The sequence below is a fragment of the Cryptosporidium bovis genome (assembly GCF_009768925.1).
Source record: "Cryptosporidium bovis isolate 45015 chromosome Unknown contig_35, whole genome shotgun sequence".
Classification (NCBI taxonomy): Eukaryota; Apicomplexa; class Conoidasida; order Eucoccidiorida; family Cryptosporidiidae; genus Cryptosporidium; species Cryptosporidium bovis.
In genome coordinates, this window is record NW_027125010.1 from 19,053 (window position 1) to 38,956 (window position 19,904).

The 19,904-nt window shown below is 32.5% G+C and overlaps 8 protein-coding genes across 8 annotated transcripts; 4 read left to right on the forward strand and 4 right to left on the reverse strand.

Moving 5' to 3' along the window:
- Positions 1 to 220: 220 nt before the first annotated feature.
- FG379_002529 (uncharacterized protein) lies at positions 221 to 5,604 on the reverse strand (the record flags this gene model as incomplete). Its single annotated transcript, XM_067327859.1, has 2 exons — positions 221 to 5,494; positions 5,557 to 5,604. 2 exons carry the CDS (start codon positions 5,602 to 5,604, stop codon positions 221 to 223), a joined length of 5,322 nt encoding a protein of 1,773 aa, XP_067184693.1.
- A 773-nt stretch (positions 5,605 to 6,377) lies between these two features.
- FG379_002530 (kinase Ck2-beta) lies at positions 6,378 to 7,406 on the forward strand (the record flags this gene model as incomplete). Its single annotated transcript, XM_067327860.1, has 1 exon — positions 6,378 to 7,406. One exon carries the CDS (start codon positions 6,378 to 6,380, stop codon positions 7,404 to 7,406), a length of 1,029 nt encoding a protein of 342 aa, XP_067184694.1.
- A 358-nt stretch (positions 7,407 to 7,764) lies between these two features.
- FG379_002531 (extracellular protein) lies at positions 7,765 to 9,483 on the forward strand (the record flags this gene model as incomplete). Its single annotated transcript, XM_067327861.1, has 1 exon — positions 7,765 to 9,483. One exon carries the CDS (start codon positions 7,765 to 7,767, stop codon positions 9,481 to 9,483), a length of 1,719 nt encoding a protein of 572 aa, XP_067184695.1.
- Positions 9,484 to 9,537: 54 nt separating this feature from the next.
- On the reverse strand, positions 9,538 to 10,056 carry FG379_002490 (DNA-directed RNA polymerase 2 subunit; the record flags this gene model as incomplete). Its single annotated transcript, XM_067327820.1, has 1 exon — positions 9,538 to 10,056. One exon carries the CDS (start codon positions 10,054 to 10,056, stop codon positions 9,538 to 9,540), a length of 519 nt encoding a protein of 172 aa, XP_067184654.1.
- Positions 10,057 to 10,613: 557 nt separating this feature from the next.
- Positions 10,614 to 14,075, forward strand: FG379_002491 (RNA-binding protein; the record flags this gene model as incomplete). The annotated part of the gene is made up of 1 exon (XM_067327821.1): positions 10,614 to 14,075. The coding sequence occupies one exon, from the start codon at positions 10,614 to 10,616 to the stop codon at positions 14,073 to 14,075; it is 3,462 nt and encodes a 1,153-aa protein (XP_067184655.1).
- A 263-nt stretch (positions 14,076 to 14,338) lies between these two features.
- FG379_002492 (membrane bound phosphatase with 3 transmembrane domains and a dual specificity phosphatase) lies at positions 14,339 to 16,654 on the reverse strand (the record flags this gene model as incomplete). The annotated part of the gene is made up of 1 exon (XM_067327822.1): positions 14,339 to 16,654. The coding sequence occupies one exon, from the start codon at positions 16,652 to 16,654 to the stop codon at positions 14,339 to 14,341; it is 2,316 nt and encodes a 771-aa protein (XP_067184656.1).
- Positions 16,655 to 17,532: 878 nt separating this feature from the next.
- On the forward strand, positions 17,533 to 18,405 carry FG379_002493 (uncharacterized protein; the record flags this gene model as incomplete). The annotated part of the gene is made up of 1 exon (XM_067327823.1): positions 17,533 to 18,405. One exon carries the CDS (start codon positions 17,533 to 17,535, stop codon positions 18,403 to 18,405), a length of 873 nt encoding a protein of 290 aa, XP_067184657.1.
- A 71-nt stretch (positions 18,406 to 18,476) lies between these two features.
- FG379_002494 (uncharacterized protein) lies at positions 18,477 to 19,847 on the reverse strand (the record flags this gene model as incomplete). The annotated part of the gene is made up of 1 exon (XM_067327824.1): positions 18,477 to 19,847. The coding sequence occupies one exon, from the start codon at positions 19,845 to 19,847 to the stop codon at positions 18,477 to 18,479; it is 1,371 nt and encodes a 456-aa protein (XP_067184658.1).
- Positions 19,848 to 19,904: the final 57 nt, after the last annotated feature.

The following is a 19,904-nucleotide window of genomic DNA, read 5'->3' on the forward strand; positions in this document are numbered from 1 at the left end:
GTATAAACAAGAACCTAATACATTACATAAAGACTATTCCTCAAGTAACTAACACAATAATTTACCTTTTAATGGTTTAATTTCAGTATGATTTTTTGAAGGTGTGGGGAAAAAATTAGTATAATTAACAGTAGAAAAAAAACAAGGCATAGTCACGTCAAAATGACCTAAAAAATTAATTAATCAATTAATGAGCGTTTGTATCAACCAAGACTATAAATTACAATTTTGAAAGTATACCCTCGGATATGTTAGTAATACGTTTCTCGTTTTGTTTATCGTGCTTCTTAATTATTGGAACCGAAGCATTCATAAAGTCTTTGATCAAGGAGGTGTAATTTGAGTCAATTTCTTGATTAACTGAGTTATTTATCCAACTCTGTGCTACACCAATAATACATTTCCTAATATGCAAAGTAAATGAGTTATTATCAAGTGACAATGACTCAAAATTGTTGATTGGAGATTCCAAGTCGGCAATTCTATTTATAATTAAGCTATATGGACTCGAAGATAATGATGACGTTGAGCAAGAATCCAAAAGTGACATGTATATATCAAAAATCAGGTCGTGCGGGATTGAAAAGTATTTGTTCCATAGTTTCAGTGAAACTGAAGTGGGAATAAAACAGTCTATATCCAAGTTTTTTGTGTTTTTTATAAGGTAAAAGTTCCCAAATTCCAATACCGCAGAAATTGAATAAAGTTGTTGAAATAGGTCGTACTTTTTAATGATTTCTTGGTCTGAAAGCCCAACACATTGGAATATATTTGGTACAAATGACAAGGCGCCTAACAATGAAGATCCCGAAATATTTAATAATGGTGTTTGAACAAACTCAAATAGCTTTTGAATTGACTCGTGATAATTGAGATACCCATTAAACCCAAAGAAATAGCTCAGAAGTGGAAATATCGGAGTGTTTGTGTCGTCGTTGAGATTAACACGATTTATTGTGTGGCCAATTGGTGGAAACAATGTTTGAAGAAGCAAATCTGAAATTAGACTGCATATTTCCTCCAACTCAGCATCATCCCCTGACTTCCTTTTATTTGCATTAAATAGTACCGAAATAATTGAAAAGGGTTGTAAATCAGGTACAGTGTTTATAATAGAGATGATTTCAGAAAAAGAGCAAATTCTAGATGAAAGAGTTTTGACTGTTTTTAATAATTGACCGTTTTCATTTAATGCTAAATACTTTTCCAAGTAACTCGATAGTGGAATCTGCAAATAGTTTGAAGAAGAAATTAGTCCATCTGCATTTGAAATTGCATTTTCTATAGAAAAGTCCATTTGATATTTATCTTTTCCGGTAATCTTCTCGTCAAACAAATGTGGAAAGTAATTTGAAACATTAATCTCAACTTGAGTAACTGAACGACCACCTAAAAAGTAAACCTTTCTCAGCATTTTGAGAGAATCAATGCGTGTTCTGACATTTCTGCACTCTTCTCCGCAGCAAATGTCTGCATCTAATGCTATAAATGAAAGTACACTTGCAGACTTTATGCTACCAAAAGACTTGTCATCACCTGTCAAATATATACAGGAGAGAACATAGTAGAATGGAGAATAATTTCCAGAAGTAATCAAATCATTCAACACCGAAATAAATTGATCTTTTGAGTAAATACACCTTTCTCTGATATTGCTATATTGAAGGATACTGTTTAACTCATCAGATATAAGAGTTAAAAATGGTTTATTATAATCACGAGAATTACCATTTTCAAATTTTAGTGAAACTTGAAAGTCCTTCAAAAGTTGTTGGCATATACAATGAAAAGAATTACTTCCATTTGATAAGTAGTATTCTTTAATAATAAGAGCCAATATATCTCTCAAAAGATATTTTAGGCACATATTTATTAATTTAGTATTGGAACTGTAGGAAAGTAAGGTCTTAATTGGCTGAATAAATAAACTCAAGCATTTATTCCTAATAATTTTTTTTTTATCCCTTTCATGAGACAACAAATCATAAAAAGAGTCTGAAAGTGACTTAGTCCATGCCTCAATGATACCTTCGATGTGGGTATTAAATGAGTTCAAGTCAACATTTATGTTATTTGATTTATTTGTTTCAAAATACCCTATTTTCTGTCTGGACTCTATTTGTTCCGTCAAAAATAACTCAAAGTACGATATTGTTTGAAGTAACAAAAGAGTCGAGTCGGCGATTCTGTTCCAAGGTTTGAGAGTAAGTGAGGAGAATATCTCCTTAAGAAAGTCACTTTGAGTTTGGTCAAGCAGAAAAGACTCCCAATATTTATACGGTGGACTTGTAAAACTTCCAATTAGTTTATTTCTAGACGTTATTTTCTTTAAAATTGAATTAATGTCTGGATCTTCCGACAAGTCCTGAAACAAAGCAAGTCTCTTCATAATTCGGTTAGCCTTGTCACTTAAAATCCAACCAATTTTAGAGTGAACACACTTTAGTTGGTTTAGTAAATTGGAATCATAGTTTCTTGAATGAGAAGTTGAGCCAATTACGGCCATTGAAAAGGATTCAACTAAGAACCTAATTCGGCAAATTCCTTTGTTTGAAACTAATAAAAATATTAATGGCATTTCAGTAAGTATATTAGTGTTTTCATATCTTCCCAAATACATAAGAGTTATTTTTCTGATATTTTCAGGAGAAGAAATGAAAATCATCAGGAATTGAATTAACTGAGATAATAAATTCACAATAAAAGCTATAGATTTTATTATAAAAGTTGTAGATCTCTTTAGTTGTATATTACAATCCGTTCCTAATTCCTCAATAATAATTTCGTGAATAGATCTTTCCTGATTAAGTTTGTTGTTTGGTAAAGATGTAAAATTAAATAATTCATTTCCTATAATGTTTCTGGATCTGGAAAGGATTTTCGATACTTTTTGCAATCTTAGGAAGCACAATTCAAGGATATGTGGTGTCAATATAAAATTTAAATCTTGGCCAGACCTGTAGAAAAGAGGGAGCTCCAAAATGCACCTAAGATCAAAAGCAATTGCCCCAGACAGTGCCTCAATCCAAGGGGATGTTAAAGAAAGATAATTGGAGGTTAAAAATGAATCCTCTGGATGAACAAGCCTCCTGAAGTTCGTATTTGAGTTGTCTACATTGCTATTCATCTGTGAATTTCGCATAATTTGCATAAAAAGTCCACTTGCACCAATAATGTGTTGAACACCATTCCACCTTAAAGTTAATAAAAAGTAACGAGTTTCTCCTACTAGAATAATGTGACGATCATGTATCCAACCGAGTAAGTCATAGTTATTTTTTTTTCCAAATTGGTTACCACCGTACTCCAGATTTACATCTGGATAAATCAAACTCTTAGAATTATTCAATATTGGAAATTCCTCTAAGGTACCAATACTGTTATCAGAATTTATTTTAACTTCATAAATCGATTTTATCTGTTCATCTAATTCAAAAAATATTGGTTCACCACCATTATTCTTTAAATTACTGGAAAAAGATGTATTATTATTATATCTAAGACTTGAGGACATTGGACTAGAAAAATTCCGGCCAAATAAAGAGTTATCAATAAATTTATTCGAATCCAAATTTATATCTGCTGGAAGTGAATTAAAAAGTCTTAGCTCCACTTTGCAGATATTCCTGGAAGGAGTCTTTGAAAAATCGGTATTTGCATTAACATTTTTAACCGTTTTGCAAGTTGTACTTCTGGTAATTATAGTTAGACCGTTCCTACAAAATGAATTTGTCATTCTGCTCTCTTCCCCAATAGACACTGAATGAGGGATAAAATTGGTTAACCAAAACCCAAAAACAGTTACATCACAATTATTACTGAAAGTACCAGGCTTAAGTTCAAAAATGTTATTTATTTCTGAAATGTGTAACTTCTTAAGGGGAGATCTCATGCTATGATTCTCCACTCCTGAACAATTGCTTGAAATTGAGCTCAAAGGTGGAATATATTCACTGTTTCTTTTAGAACACTGAAATTGTAAAATAGAACCATTCTCCATGAATAAAGAAATTGTTAGGTTGTATTCAAATGTGAATGAAAGACATATATCCTCTACTACAAAATTTCTGAAGTCTTCGTTCTTTCCTTCATTATTTAAAAATTTCCCAGATAATTGGGAAAGAATTTTATTTAATTCGGTTCTTTTGAAAGTATAAATTATTTTTATTGAACTTGGTGAGGAGAACCTTCCTTGGTAGTTTTTTTGGCAAGTTTGAGACATACAACTATCTATTTCATCTGTTAAATCATAATTATTATTAACATTGTAGTTATTTTCATCTGTACAAACATAGTCGTCCCAATCTGATGGTAGCAGGTGTGGCTTTAAATTAACGTTAGAAACCCAACTTTCAATTGAGTTTACAATCCTTCCCCAAGGAGCTATCAAAGGCAAGATTGTACTTGAATCTGAATCATTCAAATATTTAGCAATATGAATATTCTGAGAAGAGTCTAAAATTGCCATGTATCCACAAGGAGCAACAGAAACCTTACTGATGAATGTTCTCTGGAAAATCCTCAAAAACGTGTATTTAAATAAAAAACTATTTGATAGAGTGTAGTTCACTTTATGAGAATGAATATAACAATATGGTGTGATCCAACCTTCTTTTGAATGGTAAACGAATTCATAAATATTTGAACTCTCCTCTTCAAAGAAGAAAAATCTGCCATCCAAAGTGCCTTGTAACGAATGCAATTTTGAAGCGTACATATTTGGAAGAGAACACTGAAACATATTTATCTCTTTACCATTTATCTTCATTATGGACACATTAATTAGTCCTGCACCCTTAACCACAGAGCCTTCACTATTCAAAACACTATTGTAATCCACACCATACTCATTAATTTCCTCACCATCTTGAGGCAAATTCCATTTTTTTAACCTTCTCAAGTTATACGAATTACATTTATCAAGTTTCAAAGCTAATAAGTTGCCGGATTTCTCGGTAATTACACACAGAATATACTCAACATCTTTTGAGAATATATTTGCTCGTGGAAACGACCCGGTAACCATTTTTACTGGAAATGGAAGTGATAACGTCAATATGGTATTATCAATTAAACCATTGTTCACCCTTTTACAATAAGAATCATTCGAAGTTTCAGAAATGTAACCAGAAGTTGATTCAGCACCATTTTCAAATAAATCACCTATTGAAAATATATAAAGAATGTTTTCTAGTCCCACATATCCATAATTTATATGAGGTAAAAACCCATATGTAAGTGATGGTGGTCTCCCAACCAATAGTTGAATTCTCTTTATATGCTGAATAATAGAACTATGTAGTGGAAATGGGCCTTTCCATTCTAAACCTATATATCCTATACCCTCCCCATTGTGCACGGAGTCACCATATTCTTGCAATATGCTTGAAAGTGTGTTTGGGGTGTTTCTGGGCTCTTTGCTTTGATCCGAAAAATTTAATTTTATTACCGGATTATTTCCACCGCATATCTCATTTAACTGGTTCACAATGGCCTGAAAATTTAAAAAACGGGAAATAATTTTCAATTACATACTTTATCAAATTGTTCACTTACCTCTGCTCCCCTCCGAAACTGTGATATATTTATGTTTTCCTCCAACATACCTACAGATAGATGCACAATTTGTCGTTGGAGTAAACAAATATGATGATCCCCATCAATTTATTGTCTGAAAATCGGTAAACAATGCGTTTTATTCCTTATATAAGTTTTTTATATTATCACTAACTTGTCTTTAGACTAGTTTCAAATATAAAATTTAAATTATATAAATGTATTTTAAAATCCCGCCCAAAAGTTTTCCCAAGCCTACATTTGGCCCATATAAATTTGTTAAGCAATAAGTCAAAATCTAACATTAAAATTTAGATAATAAGTTGAAGAATATCAATATTGAATCAATAACATATTTTAACTATGAATATATTAGAACTATTGAGAATAAACATTTTTTAGGCGAAATTCTTATGTTTTCTCAAAAGTAAACTGTGAATATAATTTGGAGGAATAAATATTACAAAGGGGTACCCAAATTTCACCTTATAATCACATCTACTCAAACTCGATTTCAATGGAAGCATTCAGACTTATACTGAAATACACTAATACTTAATGGCTGAATGTTTATTATACCGTCAAAAGTTTAATTGACTCTTCCCCTTTTCAATACATTTTTAGTGGCCTAACATATTCTAGTAAACAGTAACATGCAAAAAAAAGTATTTGGCGCCAGAGGGAAATGGGAGCAGAAGGGATATTTTGGAACAAAACAAAAGACTATAAAAGTAAAAAAAATCTATTAATTCAAAAGGGAATTAGATATATTCCTACATTTTTACTTTATTTTGCTTTGTAAGGCGTAACATGTGATTCAAATGATAGGTTTGATAAATGAAGGTGAACCAGGGATTACTCAATGGAGTAGTATGATGGGTGCAAACAGCGAAAGTGAAGAAACTGAGAATGGTTGGGTTCATTGGTACTGTGGCTTGAGAGAACACTACTTTTTCATAGTGATTCCCAATGAATATACTAGAGATCCATTCAATCTCTATGGCTTAAGGCAATATTTTCCAAAGAATTATGATAACCTTATTGAATTAATATTATCTTCTAACATACCAGACGAAGATGACTTAGCAGATCCCACACTTCAGGATTTACATAGAGAAGCAGGAGAATTATATGGTTTAATACACGCCAGATATATTACAACTCCAAGAGGTTTGCATATGATGAAGCAGAAGTTTGAAAGAGGTTGTTTTGGAAAGTGTCCAAGGGTTTTATGTAATGGTCAAAAAGTACTTCCTGTTGGAATTACAAACGAATTAAGAAGTAGAAGGGTTAGAGTCTACTGCCCAAATTGTCAGGAGGCTTATGATCCAAGAAATGTCAATTTAATTGACATAGATGGTGCATTTTTTGGAACTTCTTTTCCCCATATATTCTTACAAGTCTATCCGGAATATATATCAACGACTTGTCCTGAGCCGTTTTATCCTAAAATATTTGGGTTTAAAGTTTCTGATAAATTGAGTATAGTTGAAAGAAAGGGAATTAATGGTGAATATGGGAAAAGAATACAGGCGGAAATACTAAAAATGAGACCTTCCTCGAGGAAACACATTGAAAATCATCAAGTAAATGATTCCAGTTTAAATAAAGGGAAAACTATGCCACAAACAGGTGTTAATGTAGACTCGAATAATTACTACACAAACAAGGATAATAGTTCGAAAAACGCAGGACATAATTCGACAACATCATCTAAAACTATGAGATCTTCAACAACTAATAATTATTTCGGAGTAAATTATCATCATCCGGAGGATATTGTTATGAATCAAATTAACCACAGTAATATGAGTTCCAGAAATAACAACTCCTGTAGCAGTAGGTACTAAATATTTCGTCTGTTTAATTTATAAATAGTTCATTTTCATATTCTCCCCCAAGAATTATTGATTCAATATTTACCATGACTAAACTACTTTCGTGTAATTTCATTTTTGATAAATTCCGTATATTTTTTTTTAAATGCATGCATGCAGATTAGTCAATGCATGTGAAACAGCATTCGGAGTTTAATAAAATTGAAGATTAAAAAAAAGTCATAATATTTAGAAAAATCTAAATAAACAAAGAAACTTAGTAGTATATAGATATTTGGGGATGTCCATATTAAAATAGTTTGTAGAATAACGAGGAAAAGGACAAGTTATAAAGTTAGTCAAGTAAAAATTATTTTTAGTTAAGTTAGAAATGTATATGAAGTTGTTTGATATAATTCTAATACTAATTTATTTGTGGGGGACTAATTGTTCATTTCTTGAAGGTGGGATTGAAAATAGGAGCATAAATAATGACTCAAATATTCTCAATGTAAATAAAAATTTAGGTGGAAATAACACAGGTAAAAATTCAAATCCAAATGTGAACAGTCTAGAAACCCTTTTAATGACAGCAAAAATAATATCAACCGCAGGAAATATACAAAAAACATTACAAAATGATGGAAGCGAGAATGTGCATGGAACTAGTCGTACGGACACAACAGAATATGTCAGTTTCAAAGCCTCAAACAATACAAGAGATAGAAATAATATCGGTGTAACTCAATGTAATGTAGATAAGGCAGGTCTTTGCTGTGTAATGCCAAATTATTGTTCAAAAGAAGCAATATGTAAATCGGAAATAGTTGGACAGCAAACATATATTGATTACCTAAATGCCTTTCCAAGATGTCAGTGCCTTCCAGGATACACCGGGGATGGTAGAACGAAAGGAACTGGTTGTCAAAACATAAACGAGTGTCTCACAGGAGAAGCAAAATGTGAACAACTTTGCACAGATTATTCACCAGGATATGCATGTAGCTGTAACACTGGATTTAGATTAAACCTGAGAGATATGAAAAGTTGTATAGATATCGATGAATGTTCTGAAGGAACTCACAACTGTAGTCACAAGTGTGTGAATACACGCGGAAGTTTTGTTTGTGAATGTCCAAAAGGATATGTTTTAGATAAAGGTAATCAAGATTGTATAGATATTGATGAGTGCAAAGACAATAGAGGTTTAGGACCCTGTGAATATGGGTGTAGAAACCTCCCAGGTAGTTTCGAGTGTATCTGCCCAAAAGGATATAGACTAAATAAAAGTAGCCAAAAGTGCGTTGATATTGATGAGTGTAGAGAAAATAGTGGAATATGTACTGGTTTTGGTGAAGTATGTATAAATACAATTGGGGGATACAGTTGTAAATGTGGCCCAGGGTTTCGTTATAGTAAAAAAGAAGATGTTTGCATTGATATAGATGAATGTTTGGAGAAAACAGATAATTGTACTGCAGATACTGTATGTGAGAATAGAATAGGTGGATTTACATGTAACTGCCTGAATTCGGGACTTAAATTTAACCCCGTAAGCAGAATATGTGAGGATATAGATGAGTGTTCAAATGGGGAGTCAAAATGTGATCAAAAATGTGTAAACACATTCGGTGGATATAAATGCGAGTGTTATAAAGGTTTCAGACTAAATATTAGTGGGGTAAAGAGTAAAAACGAGAATGATACTTACAATAGTGGAGTTTGCGTTGATATTGACGAATGTTCTGAGATGCCACACTTAACTGGATGTTCCCATGGATGCATAAATACTCGTGGTGGGTTTCAATGTACGTGTCCAAGAGGACTTCAGTTGAATCATGACGGAAAAACCTGTGACGACGTAAACGAATGTAGGATGGCGGAAAATCCCTGTAAAGATAACAAACAATTTCCTTGCTGCAAGAACACCATTGGTGGGTTTACATGCGTTGAGCAAATAAGAACGGGTGAACTTTTTAGGAGGTTCGAATGCCCAACTGAAAATAACAATACAGGCCCAGTGAATGCAGATAATAATAACAATATCAGTGGTATTTCACATAAATGGCAAATCAAATATAATCAATTACATACAAAACTTTCACAATAAAAAAAAGAAGCGATTTTAATATTTAAATAAATTTCAAAACTATAAATATATCGGCTAAAAATCTTCCATGATTTCATCTTTTTCCTTAATAATATCATTATTTTCAATTTCACTCTTAGGTTGGAAAGAATTTTCATCAAAGATAAAATATGGATGAGAAATTGAAGCTGGATCATCATAGTATTCATCATCTTCATCTTTTGCATCGTTTTTATCTTCTTTTACCCACTCTCCACAACTTACACAAACAAAGACGAGTGTCATTGCATCTGAGCAAACTCTTTCAGGCAACTGGAAAAATACAGCAACATTATGGCCACAGCCGCGGCATACCCAGTCGTGAGTTCTACCAAGCGCAGGGTCTTGGTGCATATCTTTATTTACGAGAACATCCTCTTTACCCACGTAATCAAAGGCTATAGAATTAACGATATTTTCCTCTGGTACGGTTGGATTTGAATAATTATAGTAGTCGCAATTTCTGCAGGCAAAAAGGAGCTTTTTTCGTTCAATATCCTCCCTTGGACACAATATATTGTTACATTCTGGGCAAAATCTCAAATCCTTCTCCATGCTATTTTAATTTACACCCTATTCTAATTCCAGTAAAAAAATAGAAGTGTATAATTATAAATTCTAGCAAATAAATACTTTAAAAAGTATTAAAACCGACAATGCGTTTGCAGAATGTTTATTTTTTTGATACATTTAATAAGAAAAACAAAGAAGAAATCAAAGTCCCATCCTTGCAATTTCAACAAAGCAAAATGTATGGCGCCACATTCCAGGTGTTTATTGGCGCCGATTGTTTTTTTTCAATTTGGAAATGAAGAGTGCGATTTTTAAAGTAGTGGTGATGAGGAAAGAATTGAAAAGTGGGATATAAAAAGAATAAATCACTTATTTGACACTAAATGTATATTTAAGACTAAAACAGATTTACTGGGGTTATTCTTAGATTTCGCACAGATATTGATGTACCTCGTGCATTTTTCCAAAAGATTTAGAGTGGGATTTCTCCACTGAATTGTGCTTTTGATGTAATAGTTGGTTTAAATCAAGTTAAAATTGTTACAACTCCCAACATACTAATAGGAATCATTAATGACTACTTAATAGAAAATATAAATATGAAAAATTTGATAAGAAATATAGAACTAAATCCAACTACGGCAGACAATCACTTAAGATTAATAGAGGAGTACAGAAAGAATAATGGAGATTCTTTGGCTGTAGAACAGCTTTATGAAGGAGCATTATCGGAATGTGGTTTACATCCGTCGGAGGGTCCCATAATTTGGAGCGGCTATCGTAGTTATTTAAATAAATTGGATGAATTGTGTTCAGAAACTAGAGTGAAAAGAATAAGATATTTATTTTACAGACAAATGTCGTTGCCTTTGAGTGGTCTTCCAGATTTATTTGATGAATACAGACTTTGGGAAGAGGAACTATTTGAAAAGAGTATAGACTCTCTTAATATGGCAGAAGAACATTTTATCAAGGGTCAGCAAGAGTGGAATTTAAGAAAACCATATGAAATGAGAATTCACACAGATAATGTCTCTAATATTCAGGAATTATTTGATGCATGGATGCTTTATATAAATTTTGAGAAGGATAAAATGATTTCAATTGAATATTCAAGTAATATTGACCACGATATGAATGGTGATTCGTACTCATCAACTTGTGTTTGTAACAAAGAAGGTTCTTTGACTGAGTACAAATATGACCCAAAGGACTCCGTTATAATGGCTTATAGAAGGGCTTTAGATGATCTCGGATCTCTGAGAATAGATTTGTGGTTTGAATTTGCAAATTTTATATCGACAACATATAATTGTCCACATTTGCTTTTAAATGTTTATTATTCATCATTAAAGCATTTTGAAAGAAATCCGAAGTTGTGGATTCTATATTTAAGGACTATTGTGGAAGCTGCGAAGGACAGAATATCTCATTATAATTCACTTGGCCATCATTATACTCCAAGTTGTAAAATTCGCTCCAGTAGTGTTTGGTATCCTCTAAATGAGGAAATTTTATGTTTGTCTGATGAGATGGAGATTAAAGAATTTTATATGAACAAAATATTAACTGAATTTGGTATTATTAAAGAATTGTTTAAGTCGATGAAAAATGAGATGATTGAGATGTATACCATAATTGCAGATTCTATTTTTGATTTAGTCAAGTTCAAGAGCTTTGGAACAAATGAAAGTAATAGTTTATCCGAAAAAAACATGGATAGAGATTGTATAGGTAATATTGGAAATAATGAGGTTATAAAGGACCATAAGCACGATTTAGAATATTCGGATAAATATAAATTATTTAAGGAAAAAGCTTTTGAAGTTTTAAAAAATATATATATAGAAGGAGATGGAGTGATCATTGAGTTATTTAAAGAAAGTGAACAAATTATCGAGGGGGAAAATTTTTTTCTTATGGAAGAGTCAGTTTTAATGTTTTATTCCCAATGGATGAATTTTGAATCAATGAATCCTGATGGAATTTTGACATTAATTTCTATCATTAAGAAAATTATTGATAATTTTGAATCAAAGTTGAAAATGTTGCTTCCCTTGATATTTTCTATTGCCAAGGAAAAGTTTGGGGATTGTAATGATTTTAGGAAGAAAATAGAGGATTTAATTTCTAAAAAACCAGAAGAAATACATTCAAAAGTTGTTGATGAGTGGGATAAGGCTGTTGCAATATCAACTTTGATTGAAAATTTTGAGAAAAGAAAGTCAAGACTACTAAGTTCAAATGCGTTATCTCCAATTATAAACCATATTTCATCGAGTACTTCTATTTCAAAAAAGAATGACACTTATCAAGATCAAGTTTTCTCTTCAACTTCTCTCGTTAATAAGTTGCAATACTTTAATGGTAATCAAAAAATACAAATTTTATCTGAAAGTGCAAGGTCAAGAGACAGTAATGAGGGTGATTTTGTTTGTTTAAGTGAGATAAGATTTAGACGTGATAAAAGAAGATTTAGAAGAAACCTCCCAGAAAGCGATTACGATTCTTCGAGTGAATGTTCTTCTGAAAGCAACAGTATAAAGTCTGCATTTATTCAAAATTCGAGTAATATTGTAAACAAGATAGCAAGAAATTTTACTCCGCCAAGTACTCCAAACAATATAAGTCTTCAAAAGATGGTTTCAAGTGCTTCAGTAAATAATTTTCCACAAAATTTATTTCTTGTATCTCCCTGCTCTCCTGGATATAACACTAACAACTATAATAATGTTAATGGTTTGCAACATAATGCAATGCAGACAAATGAAATAATGGACACAAGCACTACTGGTGGTGGCTTGAGTTTTCACCAAAGATCTCCTTTTGGAGGGGGGAGTCTTTGCGATTTGGAGTTGAGAACTCAATGTACTTGGGATGGAAGAGAGGCAATAGAACCTTCAATAGCTCCCCCAATTCCACCAATTCCAGCATTATCATCTATTTCTTCATCATCTTCTCACTCTTCTTATAGAAAACGAAATTCAAGATTTTCTGTCCAACCAATAAGTCTTCTAGAGGCAAATTCAACAGAGAGATCTTGCGATGAGTCATCAATGCCTCCTCCTTCATATACTCCAAAAAAAGGCAGGATTGAGAGAAAATCTGAAGCAAACTGTTTATTTCAATCTTCGGAGGACTCTGATATCAATATTATTCAAGAAAGTATAGATCATTCTAAGAAAGAAGAGACTTATTTAGATAAAAATGTCGTATCATCATCAAATTTAGATACTGAAATCAAAGGAACACTATTTCTGAGGTTTCCTTTAGATTTGGAAATAAGCGAAGACCTTGTTTTGACAAAGTACTTTGAAAAGTATTCGAAAAACATTAAGGAAATAAGGATCGTAAAGAATTCAAGTGGAGAAAACAGAGGATTTGCCTATATTGATTTGGAATCTGAAAGAATCGCTAGTGAAATTGTAAATGACTCAGATTTTATTAAATTATTATCAAACTACAAAATATTGGTTTCTTTGTCAGATGCTCCGAAGCAATTTTGTGTTAATGAAAAAGTTTTAAAGGATGCCAATTCCGAAAAAAGTAGATATAGATTTAGAAGAAGAAAAAAAAGACAAATAGAGAAAAAGAAAAACAGTTGCGATTCTACTATACTTGTTAAAAACATAGATAAATCTTTGGACGAAAAGTCTATTGTAGATCACTTTCAGAATTGTCTTGATTTGAAAGTTAAAAATATTTCATTGTCAAAAGACGAAAAGGGAAATTCAAGAGGGTTTGCTTTCATCGAGTTCTTAAATTCAGATGATGCATTAACTGCTCACATGCTCAATGAATCAAAACTTGGCAAAAACTCAATAACAATAAATTCCTCAACTAGACCATTAACGATTCCTAGGAACAACCAAGTGTGTGGGAAAGGCGACTTTATTAACGCTAGGTTTATTCCTAGAACGAAAAGCAGACAGAAACTACCTCCAAATAGACGAAGTAACAGCAATTCTGACCAGATTAGTACTGAAAAAGGAGTAGAAACAGACAGTAAAAGTCATTCACTCACTAATGAAGACTTTAGAAAAATGTTCTCACTTGGATAGCAGTTAGGAGGTGGAAATTGAAGAAGTGCCCGTATTTACAACGATAATTAGATATACATCAATGATCATTTTCAAATAATAAATTACAGGAAAGAACACATACAGAATCGTGTTGTTTTTGAAAGAGTTTAAGTGTTACAAACTTCAAAAACAAACAAAGTTTTATAAGCATTTATTCTTTAGGTACCGTAATAACAGTCTGTTTCTGTTAGTTTAAATTCTGAATACGACTCGAGATTTTGTTTTATTATAATAAAGGATTTTTAGTAGTACTGGAAAGTAATCTTTGTTCTAGCATTAGTGAATCTCGGGGATCTAATATCAATTTCTCTATTGTTTAATTGAATGGTGATGTAGCAGTCTCTAATAATCCAACTACATGATTTTTCCTCCCATTCTACGTAAAATGTCCACACATTTGAATCCCCTGTTGTATGAAGAAGTGCGGGATGTAGCCAAATATGAGCGAGAGGCACTCCAAATCTGCGTGTAACCTGCCCAACTGCTCCCCACTCCCTCATTTTTTTGATGGGATATCCAACAATATCTCTGTAAGGAGAATTTAGAGCAGTAATAGTATCTTTATTTAAGTACCTTCTGCTTTCTGGATTTGATATATCTATAAGAGAGACGCTTCTAAGTAAGTGAGAGGACTCGTGTGAATCAAGAGAGGTATTACTCTCCCTAAATGTCTCGTTTAAGGATTGACTTATCTTTCTTCGAACTTTTTGAATCCTATTTTCACTGTAATTATGGCTAATACGATTTAATTCACTTAAATCGGATTCGTTTGAATCTAAACGGGAGTAATAAATGGGAGGCCTGTTTGCCTCTCCATCAGATATAAAATTGTTACTCAAAAAACTAAGAGATTTATCCGACTCATGGCTTCCAAATATTTTAATAGCAAATTCTCTGTCTAGCCAAACCTGAGATTCACCATAAAAATCGTCATATCTTGAAATGATACCATTTTCAAATGGTTGAGTTTTCAGGTCTATAAGCAAGGATTCAATTCTTGACTTTAATGATGTGATTATATTTTCTTTCTGGCCATTAAAGTGTTCTATAAGCGAATTACAGTTCTCAGAAGAGGCATTGGACAATACGTAAACTGAGTACTCTTCCTCTTTGATATTAAATTCAGAATTAATATTGTTGTAAATGTAAGATGCCTTAAGTGAAAAATCAGTGTTCGAGGAGGTATTTCTGATTAAATAATCCCCATTTTGGTTGTATTCTGAATGTAAATATATTCTCCACTCGTATTGTTGTGGTTCAATATTAAAATCTGAACCCTGAGAGTTATCTTCAATTTCAATAGAAATAGGCTTAATTTTAGCAGACTTAATTAAACAAGGAGGTATGTACAAACAGCGGTCTTTAATTAGGTCAAGAACCTTCCAATTTCTCTTTTCTCCTTTCCTGTTGGTCCTCCTCAATCCCGAAATACTGACATTCCATGAATAACCTGACTTAAAACCCCTTTGAAGATCCTCCAAAAAAAAATCAGAACCCAATTTATCTACTGAAGAAGGGAAGGAATTCTTCATTAGGAAGAAGAAATATTGCATAAACCTAATTTGAGACGGATTCTTTATTGTCTTAACTCTCCCTGGAATTGAGAAATCTGTTCTTCTGTGCGAATAATAAACCAAAGCTTCTTCTAGTGTTGTGCAAAGTCTGGAATAGAGCAGCCAAGCCACCACAACCATTCCAGTTCTTCCTTTCCCACCTTTGCAATGTATTGCAACAACGTTGTCCTTTTTGCTTACAAGGTAGTTCAAGATAATGAAACAGACGATAAATAAAGAACCTATTGTTGGGACTTGGTGATCTGGGAATGGACAAGATATGATATTGTGAAAGTAATCAAGGGGGTAAAGCTCCCTCTCGTTGCAAAGATTTATGATCATGTGCTTTTTCGGATACTTTGTAGAGAAAAAAGCCGAAACCTCGCTTATGGGGTTTCTATATATTGCCTCTATGTTAAATGCAGGAAGGCCCATTGCTATTATTCTATCTGTAATGTAAACCAAATCTAAACAATATTCACCTGAGGTGTAAAATCGTTTATTTTGTCCAACTTGCTTTCTCAATATTATGGTTAACCTCCTTAGGTTAACCATATAACCTATTAATTTTCCAATTCCAATAATATAGTTGAATCTGCTAGTTATGGTTGTAATACCTACAAATATATTTATGCACAGTTCAGTAACATTTCTCAAAATTGTGTACCTGTAGTTACTAAAATCACTTTTATAATTCGTCCTGACCAACTTAAAAACATACGTAAAAATAACAGCCGAGTCATATAAACAGTAAACAGATAGTATTCTATTAATTAACATAGTGGCATAATTTTCATAATAGTGCACAAATTTTCCCATTTCTCTAGTTATTATTATTAATGTTGACAACACTATGTGGATTACACATAGTGTTATTATCATTGAGTGAACTAGGGGAGAACTCGCCGTTCTTACAACCTTGTTTAGTGCCAATTTTGCATTTGTATTTCCACCACTCTCAAATATTTTCTTTTGTTTGAGAGAGATAAGCAAATTCACAGACATTTTGCCAAGAAAAAAACTTACGTAACCTTCAAATAACAAAACACCTTTATTCTAATAGTCTCGGGTTTCATCATATGTTTTTAATATACTTAACTAGTACTCCTATACACATAAATATAAGAAGTATGTGCCATATTCAGACTCCTGTATTTTATTTAAAATTATTCCCTCAAAGTATATATTTTGTAGGGAAATAATTCCGGCCTAGAAAGTTACTTGATTTTTATGACAAAGAATTATGTGGCGCCACTTCATCATCTTGGAACAATGGCAAGGGTGAAGATAGCATCAGAAAAATAGTTGTGGGGTTGCATATATTTCAGTTAAGATGTTCTATTTGAGATGAGTGACTCGTACAAACAGGATATGCAATCGTTAGAGCGTAGCTGGAGTTAATGATTGTCGTATAGTACAGATTACTTAGCCTTCATATTGGAAATTGCACCTCTTTGGGTCATAATGGCACACCAAACCGGAAAGAAATCTAGGAAAGTTTTAGCGTCGAGTTTCGTTTTACATAATAGTTGTGGTGAAAAGAGAGTTACTGTATTTCAATTTCACGAATGCCTTTTCACCAGAAAAAAATAGTCACTATTAAAGGCGGTGAATCCACGTAAACTAAAATTATTTGATATTTGGTAAAGAAGTAAATTGTGTCCTCATGGGCCCTAAAAGGCTTCTGTTGGCGGTAAAAATGAGAAGCGTATGTAATATAAAACATACAAGATAAATTGAGTAAATGAGTATAAAATTAAAATATCACCGAAGGTAATTTTGTCATTGTGGTCTAGTGTTCCAGAGAAATAACAGGGTAGTTCGTAAATAGGACAAATTAATTTTGTGTAAGGCAGAGTGTTCTTCCCCTTTTTTTGCAACAGATGAGTGGCACAAATCCTTATGGAGGTTACGAATTGGTAATAAGAGATTTTGAACCCTCAGATAGCGATGGGGTGAGACGGGTGTGTTTCAAACACTTCAGATCTCTGACATTTCCCTCTGTTTTTTTTTATCTGAGTCAACACATAGCAGATGCTATTGCGCTGTTGATAATTGGTAAGATATTCTTGGACCTTAAACAACTTATTTCCATGTTAGTTCTTTTTGGAGTTTATTTAACTGGAAGGTCAATTTGGGAAGTTGAGTCATATATTAGGAATTGTTGCACTGATTTGAGAAATGTTCACGAGTTATATATGATTTCACCAGGTTACCATTTTTGGGTTGCAGAAATGGTTAAAAGGAAAAACTCTCTAAGAAGGAGAAGAAGCATTAGACTAAACAATGGTGGAACTGTTGAGATAGAAAACAGCGAATTAAACGAAAATAATTCTAAGAGTTTTGAAAACGAGGAAAATTCCAATAATTCCAATAAATCAGAGAACGATTCAATATTGGTAGGATGTGTCGGTCTCGCTCCTTATAGAGACGACCCAAAAATAGGTCGTCTAGTTAGACTTGTCGTTGGGGTTGAAAGCAGAAGAATGAGGATAGGAACAAGACTTTTGGCTCATATGGAGAATTTTGCCAAGGATTTTGGTTATAAAGAAATACATCTATACACCAACAATTTAAGTACTTCTCCAATTAAATTTATAAGTCAACACGGATATCAATTGGTGCAAGTAATTAGCAGAGGTTTAATGCGAGGAGACCTATTGTTGTGGAGAAAATGTTTTGAAAAGGAGAGTATTGACATGCTTTATTTGAACAATGAAAGAACTAGTATTGGAGAGAGGGTCATTCTAGACTAGCGTTCTATTTTTTTATTTCTGTGTGTTGGCAAATTGCTAATGGTGCATGTACATATACTGGATTATCATAATTAAAACGAGTTTACAAGCGTCTCAATATCCAGGTTCGAAAAGGAGGTATTATTATGCATTTTGGTACTTTCTGTATTGTTGATAAATTCAATACAATGAAAAATTATATAGTCTATGTTGTCGGATTTGCAACGCATTTTGTTTTTTGCGGAAATGTTGGAAATGTCAAATAGATTTTTGTTCAGAGTCTCGCTAGCATTTATATTAAAATCATTATAGTTATTAGAGGTAAAATTCTCGAGTAAATTTAATATATTAATTGTTTTAAATTTAACGTCTACAATTAGATATCCACTTTCATCTAACTTCACTCTTTGATCGGTCTCCAGTGATAATGCTTCATTTATATTTTCAGGTTTATTAATATCTACCTGCCCTATTAAGGCTTTATTACTAGAATATAATAAATTTTCGTGCAGTTCCAGTCGAAATGATAAGTTTAAATCGCATGTATTTGATTCATACCGCTTTTTCATGTTAGAATCTCTCCAGATGTATCTTGTTTGTGTGCAATCTTGCAATTTCAAATAGGTGTAATCCTCTTTTTCAGATAGGTATAACGAATTCTTGTTTACAAAGATAAGATGAGTGTAATCAAAAGCCTCATTTCCAATAACAACACCTCTGTACAACTCCATAATGTTGTTTTTTGTAAGAGGATAATAACTACTTAATTTTAGATTAATATTTGGAACGGACTTTTTTATTTTAGAAACACCGCAAATAGCCATATTTATATCTTTTATTTGTTTATTTATATTACATACATTTTCCTCAATTCTTGATTTAAGTATATATAAACGGCACTCTGTAGAGGAGTTACACATATTGAGGTTATTCCAAACTATAATATCGTTACAATGAAATGTATTCGTGTTTTTATCATAAATACCATCAATTATAGTCAGACCTAAATGCTTAAATGGAGAATTTTCAACTACAACAATTCTCCATCCTTCCTCATCCCTCAGTTCGCAGTAGCCGTTTCCATGAATAACCATGCATCTAATTCCTTTTGCTAGTGGAAGAATAAACCAGTCGTGGGGGGATTCTTTAATTATGTCCAGTCTAGAGCAAAAATTTAGCCAATTATACTCTATTAATTCCTTTGACCACATCGATGCAAGCTTCCATTCCTTGTAAAATTTAGAATGCCTTAGTTTGTCTTTGTTCTTGACACCTTTGTTTTTTTTGTCCTCGACGTGGCCCTCCTTGTTACCTCTGTGATAATTTATCAGGTCTTCTCTTCTTTCCTTCCTAAAATCCTCCAACATCTTTTTAAGCCTTTTGTCCAGTGAAGAAATACCTGATAGTTTGCTTTTAACAAACCCATCGTTATACTTGTATATTTCCACATATTTTGAAGACATCTTTGACAAAACACAGCATTAAGACTATTTTCTTTTTATTTGAATTTTCAGATTTAA